This window comes from Homalodisca vitripennis, chromosome X, assembly GCF_021130785.1.
Source record: "Homalodisca vitripennis isolate AUS2020 chromosome X, UT_GWSS_2.1, whole genome shotgun sequence".
NCBI lineage: Eukaryota > Metazoa > Arthropoda > Insecta > Hemiptera > Cicadellidae > Homalodisca > Homalodisca vitripennis.
Genome location: NC_060215.1, coordinates 12,594,471 through 12,612,441, shown reverse-complemented (window position 1 = coordinate 12,612,441; position 17,971 = coordinate 12,594,471). Strand labels below are relative to the sequence as shown.

At 31.7% G+C, this 17,971-nt stretch overlaps 1 protein-coding gene across 2 annotated transcripts in view; it reads right to left on the bottom strand.

Annotated features, from left to right (window-relative positions):
- LOC124368694 (homeotic protein distal-less-like) overlaps positions 1 to 17,489 on the bottom strand; it is a 102,588-nt gene extending 85,099 nt beyond the window's left edge. For both annotated transcript variants that reach the window (XM_046825991.1, XM_046825992.1), the window contains exon 1: positions 16,225 to 17,489. In XM_046825991.1, the coding sequence (XP_046681947.1) occupies positions 16,225 to 16,603 (379 nt within the window). In that variant the 5' untranslated portion in view covers positions 16,604 to 17,489. The remainder of the gene's footprint in view (positions 1 to 16,224) is intronic.
- Between the last annotated feature and the right edge of the window lie 482 nt (positions 17,490 to 17,971).

Below are 17,971 nucleotides of genomic sequence, written 5' to 3'. Positions count from 1 at the left end.
TAAAAAAATTCATAATAAATTTCATTTATAAGTATTTGTTGATGTTTAAGTTATATTTTATTATGATGTTTTAGTAATGAAACAAAACTAATAACAAAACATCCAAAATCAGTTGTTTTGTTGTAGCCTACTTTCAGTGTCAAAGAATGTTTACGCTTTTTGCTCCATTGGCTCAAACACAATCCCGTTTATCCTGCACAAAAATAACTTTTCAATAATTTTTCGGCAATAAATTACCGACGAGCTATTCTCAGCAAAATATTTTTCGCGTATCCCGTGAGCAAATGTCACATAGACATAGGCGTCATGTACTTCTCTGGAAATCATCAGTTGGATGTTTTATTCAAGGTATCATTTAAAGATACTTTTTAGTGAGTGTTTTTAAACAGCTCGTTTCGTAAAATGTCAAATATTTTGTTAAACCGTATCAAAAATTATCTTTTATAACTGTACAAGCTGAGTAACAGTTGAAAAAAGTGAACAGTTTTTTTTAAAATAATGCTGCGTCGTGTATTTCATCACTCGAAATTATCGATTTAACATTCATAAATCCGACGTTCCTGAAATAATTTAAATTTTGCGTGAATGATCTCTCACAATTTCAGGGAAAGAGAGCAAAGTAGAATTGTATGAGAACACAACTTAGTTTTTCATCGATTAAAGGATTTTTCCTACATAGGCAGAGTCTCTTAGTTCTGGGGGGATTTTAAATGGACTATCAAAAATAAATCTGTTTACGTGTATTTTTAACTTTAAAGAAATTATCAGACACGTACAATATAATCTTTAGGAATAAAAAGACCTGAAATTTTCCATAAACTTTCAACTAAACAAAAAACAAACAAAAGAGTGACTACGTGATTGAATCTTAATTCGATTATTTTTGTTCGTCTATTTAGTTTCTCTAACTGATTTCTTATTCGTCTATACAAGATAAGTTTTCAGTTCTAATACTTTCCTAACTTACCATTCTCAACCTACTTGCATATATCTATACAAAAGTGTATATTTTAGTTGCACTTTCGACGTGAAATAGAGTTATTACGTTATTGGATTTATTTCATGTCCCGCATTTAAGCCATAATAAACGGTATTCGTGCAATAAAAATTTAATTACACTCGTTAATGAATGCAGTAATGACTGTCCTCGGATCGTGAGAAAGGCAGGATTAAGAATGTTTATGCCCATTTTCATTACTAAATCCGATTAGAAATTATTCCGTGTCAGCGTACTAGGTATTAATAGGAATTACGTATAAGGAATAATACGCAAGGAGTGTAACTGAAAAGTCATTCAAAAATAACGTTTCCTCCAATTTTTTGATGTTAATAAATCCTTTGTGGTATGAAAAAACCCAATTTAAATAATCATAAAAACGTTACTCTAAAATTGTTAACACAAATTTGATATTCCCATTTCAATCACAAATGTGTTCTTAAGGCTATGTAACCGATTTTTGGTAGGAATTGAAAATAAAAATATGTTATCAATTTTCAATTCCTACCCTTTTTATACGACTTCTCTGAACACAAAAAATATAAAACCAAAGTGTTTTTATTATTTCACAAGGAATTATTGTTTTTATTATTAAATTAGAAATTTTGTAGCCATATCCAGAAAAAGACGTCATAATATAAAAACGTTAAATTATCACAGTAAGTGTAATGAGGATATTACACTTCCGTAAATAGAAAGATTTTACTTCCTCAAATCGTGTTTCACGTTCACACTGAAAAAAGCGCATATCAATATCGTCGTCCTTTAGATCTGATTACAACTATGAACTTAAAGTTGCGTAAGACTTTTGATTTGTACATGAGGTATTTCGCAAACCTCTCTGGAGAAAAGAGAATAAAACGGTTTACAGTTCAACGTCGTTCTTTTTTGGAAAATCAACACGGTTTCCAGTATTGGCGACGAGTAGTTCTAAATATACACATGTGTGATTAGGCGTGTGATGGAAGGTTGACCGGGGTGTAGCAGGTGCGAAAAACGACGCATGGCCGACTACATAATACATGTAACTGCAGTGTGCGATCACTGTCAAACTTCACGCGACAAACCCATAACTTCGACGAAATTATGACTTAACTAACCTTAGCAGATTTGATTTCCAGCGTGAACATATTAACACGTTATACGGGTCATAACGCTTTCACTCGGTTGTGTGATAGCCGTTACACAGTATCAACGTTACTCGGGTCTCCGCTCCTAATTCGCGTGGGCCCGTGGATACTATCCATACCTATTGTCTATCCATAGACGATCGTGGGTCGTACACATTGTCGAACGTGATAGCTCGGAATTAGTACAGAATATTCATTTGTGGAAAGAGGGATTTAGGGATTCTACAATAAGAATGTAATTATTTACAGAGATACAGAATCCCATGAGGGTAAAGAAAAGGTATACGGGGCCTTTCCCCGAAAATGTACGTTTTAGTGTTGTATTTACTCAGAATACTTCAAAGTATTAAGATTGAAGTATTTCTTAAGCTTAGTTAAACTAATACCAGCTTAAAATGACGACATTGCACGATAATAAACTAATACAAATAATAAATCATTTTAAGTAAAATGATCAAACGTAATATATCAGGCATGATTTGTAGGTGTTCAACGATTTTGTATCTTTGAAAGAACCGCTGGTTGATATTTATTGAATGGCTTACAATATATGAGCTCGTGGTTTATTATTCTTTGATGATATAAATGTTAAGTGCTGAATTATAAGTAGCCTAAGAGTAAGATACAAAATGAACTAAGAAATCCAAACTTCAACTAAGTTCAGTTCACTAAATTACGTATAATTGTAAAAGAAGACAATTAATCTTTACAAAATATTAACAGTAATAAATAATTATATTTTTAAGATTCTAATAAGGTATTAAATTACAATCAACCTTTCAGCGCTATTTCAGTTTCTTATTGAAGTATAAAAAGTAATATTTAGCATTTAATAACCAATATAGTTTTTACAAATGTTCTTAAGTGATGTGTTCATTTTTTAATCTGAACCACACACAACCGTGAATGTAACTTGTGTTTAGTAACAACTATTATTAATTTGGTGTCATATTTATCGTAAGATGTTTAAATTAATATGGAAATATTTATGTTTATAATAAATCATCTTTATTTACTTTATTTAATTCGTCAGTTGGTTTTATAATTGAAATTACGTTAGTGCGTTTTTTTTATGATTTGCTTAAACAATTAATTAAGGTTTTTCTTGTTTTAAGTCGAGGTCCACTCTGTTTTTTTAGTTTTGTTCTGACCATATGTTAGTAATATTTATGATTTCTTTAAATCTCAAAACAAATTTACTTAACCAGTTACTTCTCTTGATTTGAATTGAACATTCAATAATGTTCCCGGAGATATAGTCGATCACAGTAGAAATTATTATCAAATCCTTCAGGACAGCGTGGATGTATTATAATGTATCTTACATGGATTGACATTTTCTTTCTATCTCATGTTTAGATGTTTCATAAATAAATATTTACATAAATCGTAACTGAATTGCTATACCTGTAACTAAGAATTGATGGCCATCAATGAATTTTCACACGTTAATAGAAGTGATCACACAGCCTACAATGAACAAAAGTACTTATAACAAAATAGTTTTCATTTGTTTCGATTAGCGTCTGTCCGTTTTTGCGTTAACAACGTTTAACTAATAAACAGTATAAGTCACATAATCGTAATATGCATCACTTTTTAACTCAAGATCTGCAGTAACAGTAATGGATCAAATTAATATAGTATTATCATTAGCTGTAAACCGGTGGTTGTTTTATGGTGTAAATATATTTTACAAAATCTCGTATAAATCCAAGAAAGTCAAGAAACGAAATGTTTATCATAAAATTGATAACAGTTATTTATTTTATTAGTAGCGATCAGGTGATAAATTACTCAGGAAATACTTTTTTGTAGTACTAAACCATGTATGTAAAGGGACTTAAAACAGGTTGAAAACATCAGTTAATTTATCCTGAGATTCTTAACGGTTACGCAGTAATATAAGAATCATTACCGTCTTATTTCATGATTTCAATTTTGGGGTATAATATAATAAGTATAAAAATTACTAAAAATCAATTGCATTAATAGAGGAAGAACCCTCTTTAATATTGCAACTTTACTTAAGATTACACTTAGTTAATTACTTCATTTAATTGTTCTTTTGAACTTCTACTGTAAGTATTGCATAAATGTGTGAAAATATTCACGGATTAACATCTTCACATCATGTGGTTTTGAATGAGTGCCGTTTTCTTTTCATACGACCAAATTGGGAACATAGAATTGTGAAAAACTAACCTACAAGCGTTATCTAAGTATTTGTATCAATTGATTCCTATTCGAAGTGAAGTTCCTGACAAAATAGGTGAGGAATCCCCAAAAGTTCTGTACTGGGACCTCTGCCATTGTCATTAATAGTAATTGATACTGGGGATAATATACTTTCGGAATAGCTTTGCCGTTTGCTAAATGACATCAATGTTCTAAAATTTTAACTAATTTAACGGTACTATATTTTGTAAGGCCGCTTCAAGTACCTGTCATGGTTTAGTATTTATAAATAGCAATGATAAAACTGTGGAAATTACTTTAAGTTTTAGTAAAATTATATCTTGTCATGGAAATCTCACTCAGACGAGAGCACATATATTGTATCAGTATTTTACAACAGTAGGTTAATAGTATTTATAAATAGCAATGATAAAACTGTGGAAATTACTTTAAGTTTTAATAAAATTATATCTTGTCATGGAAATCTCACTCAGACGAGAGCACATATATTGTATCAGTATTTTACAACAGTAGGTTAATAGTATTTATAAATAGCAATGATAAAACTGTGGAAATTACTTTAAGTTTTAATAAAATTATATCTTGTCATGGAAATCTCACTCAGACGAGAGCACATATATTGTATCAGTATTTTACAACAGTAGGTTAATAGTATTTATAAATAGCAATGATAAAACTGTGGAAATTACTTTAAGTTTTAATAAAATTATATCTTGTCATGGAAATCTCACTCAGACGAGAGCACATATATTGTATCAGTATTTTACAACAGTAGGTTAATAGTATTTATAAATAGCAATGATAAAACTGTGGAAATTACTTTAAGTTTTAATAAAATTATATCTTGTCATGGAAATCTCACTCAGACGAGAGCACATATACTGTATCAGTATTTTACAACAGTAGGTTAATAGTATTTATAAATAGCAATGATAAAACTGTGGAAATTACTTTAAGTTTTAATAAAATTATATCTTGTCATGGAAATCTCACTCAGACGAGAGCACATATATTGTATCAGTATTTTACAACAGTAGGTTAATAGTATTTATAAATAGCAATGATAAAACTGTGGAAATTACTTTAAGTTTTAATAAAATTATATCTTGTCATGGAAATCTCACTCAGACGAGAGCACATATATTTTATCAGTATTTTACAACAGTAGGTTAATAGTATTTCAAATATCATTATCATTCTACTCATTCGCAATTAGAAATAGTAGCTCAATTTCCCTCTCCAGGAATAGGCTCGGTTTGGTACGCATTATGATTATACAGTATTAGTGTACACGATGATGGCTTGTTTATAACGACCCAGATATAACCGAATATTATTGTTAAGTGTGTCTTGTGAAGGTATCTACTACAAAATCCGATTTGCAAGACAAATGAGTTCTTCGAAGCGACGTAGATTGTAGCGTAGGTTAGTTTGGTGGCCTACAGTCCGAACTCATAGCTCTAAACTACCACGTATATAACTTAATATTATTATACGTGTCTAAGTTATTAATGTGCATTTTGTCATAATTTTCCGTTCAACTTTTTATTTAGTTTTGATTTATAACTAATGTCTAGTACAGTAGTTTATGTATAGTAATTGAAATACGATTGCTATTATTATTAGCTTATACAGGCGATAAAAGAGTAATTATTATTAATGTTCGGTATGCCATCAATTAATATTATTTATTGTAAACGATGGTAATTTTGCTCAGTGCATATGCTGTTTTGATCGCTATTTATTTATTGTTATGTATTTCTTCTTTGTCGTTAAACATTTCTCCAGAATTGGTAAAAACTGCCGCATACAAAATGTTGTCGCATACTAGGCTACAATGTGTTGTAGGTACTCAATTACCAAACACACATTGTTATATTATCTCAATATAACAACCAAAATCAAAACACGAATTAGATTAGATTTAAGTATAGTTTCGTTGTAACTACCAATCTTTGTGTTTGCTAGTGTATTAAATAGTTTCAAACTTTTACCTCTAACTCGTTGTTATTTGTTTTTAGTATATAACGCAAAAATCTTGATTACGGAACAGTTTTACACAAGTTTCAAGTTTGCTATGTTTTTATTTTAGTGACAGAAAGTTAAATTAATTTCGATTTCATATCTAATTGTAAATTTAAAATAGTTTAATAACAAGTTAATTTTTGTTATTGTGAACACACTACTGTATTATAGTAGGTTACAAACGTAAATTATAAACGAATCTTTCAATGGCAGTTTCAGTAATAGTTTCAATTCAATCATCATCTTACAATACGAGTAACTATTATAGCCTTCCGTGTAAGTTAAATATACAAGTGTGTTGATAGATATCGGGTAGGAGGAAGTACTTCTACTTGGTTTATTTTATGATAGTAAAACTTCGTACCGATTCAGAACCGGGAGTTTGCTACGCTACCGGTCGGTGAAAAATAATTCTGGTGCACAGTAGTTCAAGAGACAAAAAGTTTCTAGAAGAGAATAAAATTAGAAGGAATTAGCTCAAATGTTGGTCGTGTAAGGCCTTTAAACACTGAATTGTACAACACGCCATTTTTCAAATTTAAGTTTATCAGAAAAATGACCTAAAATAGATTTTAATTAAGACGTATGTAACAAGCGTCCAGTTTAGGAATATGAATTTTTTTAAAGTATAAAAACGTGTTTAACAAGCGTCCAGTCTAAGAATATGAGGTTTGTAAAAACTAAAAAGGCGAGTGTAACAAGCGTCCAATCTAGGAATATAAGGTCCGTAAAAAAGTATAAAGACGAGTATAACAAGCGTCCAATCTAGAAATATAAGGTCCGTAAAAAAGTATAAAAACTAGTATAACAAGCGTCCAGTCTAGGAATATAAGGTCCGTAAAAAAGTATAAAGACGAGTATAACAAGCGTCCAGTCTAGGAATATAAGGTCCGTAAAAAAGTATAAAGACGAGTATAACAAGCGTCCAGTCTAGGAATATAAGGTCCGTAAAAAAGTATAAAGACGAGTATAACAAGCGTCCAGTCTAGGAATATAAGGTCCGTAAAAAAGTATAAAGACGAGTATAACAAGCGTCCAGTCTAGGAATATAAGGTCCGTAAAAAAGTATAAAGACGAGTATAACAAGCGTACAGTCTAGGAATATAAGGTCCGTAAAAAGGTATAAAGACGAGTATAACAAGCGTCCAGTCTAGGAATATAAGGTCCGTAAAAAAGTATAAAGACGAGTATAACAAGCGTACAGTCTAGGAATATAAGGTCCGTAAAAAGGTATAAAGACGAGTATAACAAGCGTCCAATCTAGAAATATAAGGTCCGTAAAAAAGTATAAAAACGAGTATAACAAGCGTCCAGTCTAGGAATATAAGGTCCGTAAAAAAGTATAAAGACGAGTATAACAAGCGTCCAGTCTAGGAATATATGGTCCGTAAAAAAGTATAAAGACGAGTATAACAAGCGTACAGTCTAGGAATATAAGGTCCGTAAAAAAGTATAAAGACGAGTATAACAAGCGTCCAGTCTAGGAATATAAGGTCCGTAAAAAACTAAAAAGACAAGTGTATTACAAGCGTCCAATCTAGGAATATGAGGTTTATAAAAAAAATATATAGATGTGTGTAACAAGCTTCAAGTATGAATATGAGGTTCGTAAAAAAGTATATATATTTTAATTACTAATGGACCTTAATTTGTGGGCTATTCTATTTGTTACTACTTGTTATTGAAAATATGTTTATCCTTAGTAAGGGTTGCTTATCGATAAAACCCGCGTAAAATATATTTGGGCTATTTAATACTTAATTTTTAAAAAAACTTTCAGGGTTTATGAAAATCAACCCTTAGTGTGGTATACTTTTCGCTTTACTCACTTGTAGTAGGATTCCCCATCGGTTCATATCTTAACGATTACAAGTTGCGTGTGTGGTTACATTTTACTACAAGTTGTCCAGCTGAAGCGGTCTCATTTGAACCCCTCGTCGTGGAACATACATTACTATTTATTTATAAGAAACTATTGAGGGGCCTACTACGCTCGGAACTGCACAAGTAGCAAAGAGCGTAGCAAGAGCGTCGCGATGCGCCTATCTACGCACATTAATGCCCAGTCGAGTATGACCAACCACTGCCCCCGCCTAACCATCGGTTTACCCGCGGTGCGGTTATGGGTATTATTGAAAGCCTAACACCCACACCAACACCGCCGCTACTGAAACACAATAACGGAAGCCAGAAATAAAACTGTCCATTGTTTACGAGTGTTGAATTAAATACAAATCGATTTTTAAACGCTAGTTTTAAAGTAGACAAACGCTAAAATTACTTTAAACAAGAAATCATTCCGTTTTCAACTAGAACTTCTATAACATGTGCATTAAAAATAAGTCATTCATTCTTTCAATTTAATTATTCTGCTACAGTTTTCAACACTATATCGTTTCAAAGAAAATGTCTCACAAACATTAAAAGAAAACTGAATTAATGACTATAATAGCTTTCCTATACAAGCATTTTTAATTTACTACTATCATATAAAAAGGTTTATTGTGATTAAAATAATCAATTTACCGTTGTGTATTAAACATGTCACACAATAATGTACAATGTGTTAATAACTATGTGACATTTGTTATTCTTTTTTGTATACCTTCGGATCTTGAAAGTTGAAATTCTGAGCTTTATAAGCGCATGCCTCAACCTAAACCTGGAGATAAATTAGTAGACAATTGAAAGTTTTTCTTTACTACATAACATAAACTACTGAGTAAATAGACGATGGGTAGAAGAGTAATTGTTTTGATAAATAAGAAACTAAACTACACGCGTTTTTATTAATGATTCCAAAATATAACACAATAATGTTATATCAAAGAAATTTTATCTTCAGTACTGTGTACAGAATATTAGAAGTATAACAATTGGTTACTGGAATTTCACTGTATACGATAACGCTCGACTCTTTGTTTTTTGAAGACTAATCTAAGTTTCCAGCCGAAACTAATCTAAGATGTCTGAGCAACAGCCGGCGTGGGCTCATTGAACAGACACCAAGTATATTTCTTCCTGCAACTTTCATTTTTAACATTCATTTTACAGTTGTGTGGGAGTGCATTACTATGTTCGCTTAAGTAACGTTTTCAAACCAATAATTATTCGAATAAAACATAGTTTATACAACATCGGTCGACACTGTTACTTCAATTCTGTTTCGTATGTAACTAATAATATTTTAAATTAAAGTTAAAAATTAAATTTAAATATAAGGAAATAGTAATTTCAAGTTAATCTCAACACACCACAAGTATTTTATACAAACGTGTGTATAATATTTTAAAGGATTAAGGTTACCCCATCGTTATGGGGAGTCCATTTTAGTAAAAGTATTGAATACGTAAAAAAATAAACCACAAAAAGTCATTATTATGAATAAAATGTCAGATATTCTCGTATGTTTCCATAGAATATATTTCAATGTATTATATTATAGACAATCTTAATTATTGGATATGATTCTTCTTTAATTTAAAATATAACAATACAGTTATATTGTAGAATTTAATTTGAGGTGTAAGAGACACATAACTGAATATAAAATACATAACAATATATTTTGTATTCAGTTGTGTGAGTCTGTTGATGTTTTCTTTGAAAGCGTAAAGTGAACTGGCTTGTTTAAGTTTATATGAAAAAACTAACATTGAATTTATTTTATTTTCATACCCCTATATTTTGTTAAGAAGTAATAAAATCTTGAAAGCGCGTTTTTATTAATGTAGTTAAATACACCCCACTGGAAATATAAACATATTTAGTAATAAAAATGGTGATATTGGATTTATATAATAACATAAATCTCAGATAAAACAAAAAGAATATTAAAAATAAAAAGAATCATTATGACAACTCCGAATGTAGTTCTATTGCCTTCCTATTATTTAACTACAACTATAATACTATTATTTAGTTCAATTTCAAAAACATTTCTTGGCACTAAGTCATAACTATAAAGCATTTAGCCTACTTATAATTGGAATATTCTATAACGTATTGTTATTTCGTAAATACTAGTGAATAACTTACACGTTGTTATTACTTACTTTTATACAACACTTGTTTTGTTTATTGCGTTGTAGTAGGCTATTATTGTATTGTTCGTATATCTTGTGGTAAATTTATTTCCAATTCAGATTTTCCCTTGTAGAAGTCACAGTCAATTGTAATTGTAATTTATTTATCTAAATTCTGTTTCATTCAATTGTTTAGTTTTAATTAATTTTGTTTATTGTTTACAGGTTTTACTTTTCTGGACGTAATTCTATGGATGTTTAAATTATTGCACATTAGACATTATAATCATTGTCACACAGATATCATTAATTGTTGTTATAACTTGTTATGAATCATTATTTTTGAGATCCTAAAGGCATTATAATTTGGTGTTTGGAATATATATAATTAATGACATATTTATTATTTGTAACAATACAGTTATAAATAAATAGTATTTAACGATATTCTTACAATTATGAAAAATATGTAAATCAGTATAATTGAGCATAAACATGTATTAATTATTTATATGGTAAAATGCGTAATAGTTTATTTAATTATATTATCATCTAGTAAAATTAATAAAATAGTAAACAAGAAATAAAATAAATCACTAATTAAGCGTATATTTGGGCATTCTTTCGTTAGGAAGCATCATCATAAGATGTTTGCAAAACCGTATAAATTCAAGGAAACCCTTAAAGAGTATATTTTATTATTATATAACAAAGATCTAATCTAAAAATCTATTAACTTACTTATACGTTTTTTGTTGAAAACTTTAAAAATTATGATAGTGTAGATAATAACCAATATAATGTTTGTCGAAGTGTTTATTAGGATTTAATTGAAAAACTACATTTAAAATCTATAGATTTATATTTCGATTTATATATTCTAATTGAATTACAGAATGGTTTACAGTTAAATTACAAACACCTTTATATGCTAATGATTAATTTCATTACTTTGATAGAACATGTAATTATGTACAATAGAGTAAACAAATTTACAAACCTTATCGCGATTTAATTATTATAAATAAGACGTTGGTATTGAAAAAAGTACTAGATCAAATTGTAGCAAGCGATAGAGACGCACATTTGTGCGGTTCTCCGCCGCCGTAAATGTGCGTTAGTTTTACAGTGTCTTTGTGCTCTGTAAAAATAGTGAGGAAAACAGGCGATTTTTAGTCAATAGTAAATCATTACTGCCCTGGCAGATAGTTGTACAATCCTCACTGTTAAAAGTGAATTCAACTTAAGGAAAATCCAAGAGTTGGTATTAACACTTTAGTAAAGTGAACTCGACTATCATCTTTCATTTCAAGTTTATTATAGCACGCTTTAATATATTCCTATAGAATATGTTGGTGGTTTCCTGAAAATGTATTGGAAAATTGTTTATTTCGATCTTATCACGGCAACAATAATATTCATAAATAATGCTAAACGATTTTTGAAATGGTGTTTTAAGTAAAAAAAAAACTGTTCTTGTGTTTAAAATTCATCTAAAGTTCTAGAAAATTTTCTGAATACACTTAAAACATATTTAGTTTGCTTAATGAAATGGTCACCTAGAGCTGATAAAACAGAATTACTAAACATGTTTGAAAACATGACATATGTTTACTATATTTAACATTTACCGCCATTTAGTTTATTACCTAGTGTAATTATATTCTAATATTATATTTTTTTCACTTACTTTATTAGAAACACAAAAGAATACTAACATAATCAACGAACTTTTATCAATATGTTTAGTTTATTATAACCACAGATAATAAGCCTGATGTTTAACCGAAATATTCAAATTATATAGAACTGATACATTATATTATATTGTACTATATTGTTATATTATAGAAGGGCTTTTCATACTTCGGCAATTGTTAAAATTGTTATATTTTTGTAATATTAAAAGAATTTTTATACATTTTATAACCGATATTCAGATTGATGTAACAGTATAAAAATCAAGTCATCTCAAATTTGGTGAAATTTTGCGAAAAACGTTTTATTATATTTAATTTGAAATGACAGCATACGACTTTTAAAGGTGGCCATAAAAATTAGTGATTAATATGTTGATAAACTATTCCGTACTTATGAACCCGATATGTCATAACACTGAGGGCACAAAGAACACTTATAATTAATAAATAATCAAAACCTTAATGCCTATCTGATAAATTACAGGTCACACATTTAATTACAAATCAGTCACTGAAATTTAATTAGTGAACAAATAATGAAAAACTATTAGTGATAAGGCATTGCCTGACAAGTCTGAATGGGTTCAGAAAATTAAAAAAAAAAAACTATGAGAGTATTTAACGAGAGATTTATATGTGTAAAAGCCACATTCATGAATCAGGAAACGTGAAGTATCACAAAAATAAAATAATTATTACAAATATATTTTAAAATTGTATATATCCAAAAAATATTGAAATCAAATATCAAATTGATTTTTTTTAATAATGTATTTATTGCTTAGTACACACAGCTTTCTATTTTATAATTTAGAAAATTAAATTACCCTGTGGTTTTTATCGTATTTTACGATAAAATCGTAAGAAAACTAAATTAATTGTCTTATTAAAGAGCCCTTATTCACAATTAAAAATCATATTTAGGTTTTTTAAAACTATATCTAACATTGTGTTTAAATATTTTAGATCGCTCAGTAAAATAAAGTTTTAAAATGCATTGGTCGTTTATCAAACATTTAACTATAAAATAAATAAGGTAATAAACTAATATGTGCATTTTGTGATGTAATAAACCACCTAAAATCGAGGAAAGATGCAAGCGGACGGCTAGCCGCGCGGCGCGAAGCGGCGGTACCGGTGCGGTGTGCGGCTGCAGCACAGCGGGGGTCATGTCGACGGCACAACACAAGCCCTTATAGCCCTTATTATTTGGATAATCCGACATATGATCGGTCGAAATGAAGCTTCCAATTCTCAAACGGACTCAATACAACAATACCGGTGTTTTTGTTTCGAATACATTTAACTTTATGACTGCTTTACGGATTCCCAATTTGAGTGCACGAATTCAAAACGAGTATAGTAAATTACTACAGTACAAACGCGTAAACGACTTTTTTAAATTTTTATTACAATAATTCAATTGATAAATATAAGTTTGCATATACTAAATGAAGAAACTATTATTGTAATTGACGAGCCTCGTATACTGTTTATGTATTTTGCGATACAACACTTTGCTAAATATGGAGTGCCGATAATCCCGAGAACGTAAAAGATCGTGCTTTATTATTTTGATAAACTTTTTAACTAATTCAGCCTTTAATACAAACCCCCAACACGATTGTCAGTTATAGAAAATTGTGATTTTAATGATGCCTAAAATAAATATTTTTATTGGATTTGTATTATGGTACCTAAAGTCGATATTCAATAACGTAAATACAATAAAATCTGTGTATTCTACTGGTTTCCAAATAATACAATTTCGTTATTATTTTCTTATTGGTTCTTAAACATATACATTTTTAATAGATAAAATATTTAAATGTAGTTTTAGCGAAGGTTCCATATTAAAATCATTAGCGTTTTATATTTAATTTTACTATGGCTCCTTAACACGGGTTTTTATAGTCTACGCTAAAAATCTATTCTAACGGCTAATCTATTCATGCAAATATAATTGTTTTACACCATTGTATTGCAGTACTAAACATCGTTCTTAAATTTATAAATAAATAAAATATGTTTTAAGAAATATGGGTCCTCAAATGTGGTTGTATCATATTCATTTTTATTATAGCAGGTTAACATAGATTTAGAATAATCTATATAAAAAACAATTATTTCAAAGGCAGATCCTGTACACAGCATTGTGATTTATACCACTAATTTGATTATGTTGGTAAATAATATAAGCCTGTATTTGTACTGCATGAATTCGTACATAACCGAAATAAAGACAGATTTATTAATTAACTCCTAGTTCCAATTTTTGTATGTTATGTTTTTATTGCGGTTTTACAAAGTCGATTTTCGTAACCATAAAAATAAACATATATTTAAACTACCTATCCCTAAAATACCATTATATATTTTTTATTGTAAGTACTTCGATTTTCATTAGTGGAAATAAAATAAATTATATTTAAGGAAGGGACGTAAATACCACTGCATACCTACAACTATTTCTTAGTATGGTGGTTAGCATTGATATTTAAAAGACAAACGTCACCCAACCAGAAATATTGAACTAAATAAGAGGCTAACACAAATATTTTATTAATATTTCTTTTTCACATTATAACATTTTTAAGACACTTGATACTTGATATGATGTTGTCTTTTTACCTTGTTTAACACATTTTATAATTATATTAAGTACGAATTGAAAATTGACGAGATTTGAAGTAATAAATGTGTGCCTATTTATTTGTATTTATTACGATTTGGGTTTTTTTCGTTTGTATCTAGATGTATTAAAGAGTGACTAACTCAAAACTGAAAAAATTAATAAAACTAATTGACGTTTCCCAATTAACCTAAAAAGTTCTTTTTACTGTGAAATAATGTTATTGCGAACCACTAAAATGAATGTGAAAAACATTTTTAAATTAAATAAATCCCCTTGTGCATGTTGGAAACAGATACTACAAAAATGTGTTTTTCCTTTCATTTTGTGTTTGTTTGTGTGTTTATTTTCAAAGTACTATTTTCGTTCCAATTATTATCTGAAGGGGGTTTTTCAGTAAATTCTATACCATAAATAACCATTAACAGACGGACAAAATATGTAAATCCATATAATATACTATTTTAAGTTAGTTAAAATTAGCATTATTCTAGAGTTATTTTAAAATCCACGAAAGAGAAAGAGCTTCCCTACTAACACTCTTTACAAATCTCTTTAACATAATTTTATCTTTATTATGTTCTGTTCATTTTGAAATGTTTTCCATTAGACCACAGTTACAACTATCAAATTGCAATAAAAGTAACGACTTCGGTATTTTATAATGTTTGGATATTATTAGTATAAAAGCTACATCATTATCATATATAGTTGTATCTTGTATTCATTCATAAGAGACTAACATCTAAAGAGTTATTAATTTAGGTCTTTTAATTTTAATTGACATAGATATAGAGGTGTATTTAGTTAGTTGATTAAAATATTTGGCCTTTCACGTCTAAGTCAGAAAGTAAGAGAATTTCACTTTATTATTATTTTTTGCCTCGGCTCTAAAAAACCCCATTCGCTATTTCGGTCAAAAATCAACAAGTGACTCAAACCCCCGGAAAATATGTGACAGACATTCCAACGATTTAAGTTCTTAACACATGAAACAGAACAATCAAGACCAAAAGGGTGAGAGGGTTAATTTGTTGTTATCAAAACAATGTTATGAACATTCGGATATACAAAACAATGAAGTAGATGTTAGAGTTATTTTTATTTATTTACGTTAATACTCTAAATCCGATACTTTAAAAAGAAGCTGTGTAAATTCATAAAGAGTGCATTTCAAATTAAAACTAGCGAACCATTTTGTTTTTGAAAAATAATTACAGTGGACAGTCCTGCAAGCCCTAGTGTAAATATTTGCAGTCCTGACCAGTGTAAGATATTATCGTTGTGATAATGCCGTAACATTACGATGGTTCACAATTCTGAGAACGAACTAAGGGCGTGACTTCGATCTCAAATTTTTACTACTGTTTTAACCTGCACATCTCCGATGAAAACTGTCTACGACAAGTCTCGCGATCCACCAGATAACTACGGCAGGTGCTGTGTGTACAGAAGGAAGCCCTGACAGTTCAAGGGGGGAAACTACGGACTAGGAACAAATCTGCACTGGACTCACCGTCTTTGGGTGGCGAAGGGCACTGAGGCGCGTAAGAGCTTAAGTGGTATCCTGTATACGAGTTCTGGTGCATGGGAGGGAAAGGATAGGCAGAGAGTGCGGTCCGTGGGCTGGCGAATCCCGAGGGGTCGACACCGTGGTGATGGGGTCCGCTGCCGGAGTTGGGCTGCCCGGGCCCGGGCTGGTGCGGGTTGAAGTGGTGAGGATGATAGGCCGAGCGGATCCCGGAGGGGTTGTAGGGATGCTGCTGGAGCTCGATGAACGCGGACTTGGAGGTCGGCACCGGGGTGGAGCTGCCGGAGTCCTGGTGGTTGGGAGGGCCGCTCCCGGCGCCCAGCAAGTGGTGGTGATGACCCTCCAGAGTGTCTCCTGCGGCCATCGTCGTGGGTGTAGGGGTGTTGGAACCCCCTGCACTCCCGCCCGATCCGAAGGGGCTCCCGAGATCCGTGTAATTCAGCGTGGTCAGTTTGTGGAAACACGAAGGGACGAAACTCTCCAGGCCTGGGCCGGAGTCGCTGGACACTGGTGGCTGGAGTGTGTGGCACTACGAGGTCCCCGGCTCTGTCGATCTCATCACGGGAGGACTCCTCACTACTGGATGTGTGCGTCTCCGGTCGCCAGTAGGGTCGATTACGAAGTCATCTCGATGTCTTACTCTACTGACGAAGACGTACTCATAGTAACCAGAGAACCGTTTTCAAAGTCCACCACGACTCGAACAACAACCGATCTATCCACTCCAAGTGACTGCCCCGTAAAAGTCCTTTTACAAAAACACAACCGTAAACAAGAGTTTAGTGAATGATTCGGTGTCGAGTAAATCGATGAGTGTGTACAGGAGCACGGGCGGTAGTCAGTGGTCAGATGTAACGAGCACAATTATCACGGGGGAACAACAATTATCCGAGAACGAAGAGTAATTCGAGAACTTCTCAGTCAAGTTTTCACAAACACTCCCTGGCACAACAGATAACAACATAGATCTACCACAACCCCACGTAATGCACATCGATTATCTAAATAATCACAAATTATGCAGGCAATTTATCACTGATGCCACTGTGAGCCCGAGACAGAACTCGCGCCCTGGTTAGGTCCTGATGGCCCTGGTACACGCACAACTCACCGGTATTCCGAAAATCGACCGAATAATTTGTAGTTTTTAGATAAAAACACATATCCGAACAAACAAGTTGTAGACTGCGCGCGTAAGCCGACGACGTGCGCGGACAGCCTACCACTTAAGAAATGAGTCGGTTCGCGCGACCACTTCTCCCGGTGGTTGGCCTTGCCGAGGTTCCCGCCGGCTCCGCGAGGGCGCAGCACCACCCGCTGGAGCCCGGAGGGCGGAGTCCCCCCACCACCCCGACCTCCCTCTTCTGCCATTGGCCGAGCCGCCTCCAGACCCGCCTTCATTTATCGAATATTATTTTACTTGCAAAGCTCGAAATGCGCTCGCTCCAAGAGTTCACTGATAGAACCGGGCAGCGCAGGCCGCTAGGATACTCTCCTCACACTCTGTCACCACACTATCCCTGACCCGTTACCCTGGAAGCGTCCCCTATTCCACTAGTTACATTCATATTCTGTGCTTAGTGTTGTTTTACCAGTGCTTCTATATTTCTTCAACAGATAAATCAAATAAAAATGTTTACCCTTTCATTTACACTATTTTTAATACATAAACTGTGTCTTTATTCGTGCTTATATTTAGTGAGTGTCTTATAACATGATTTCATTTTTTCGT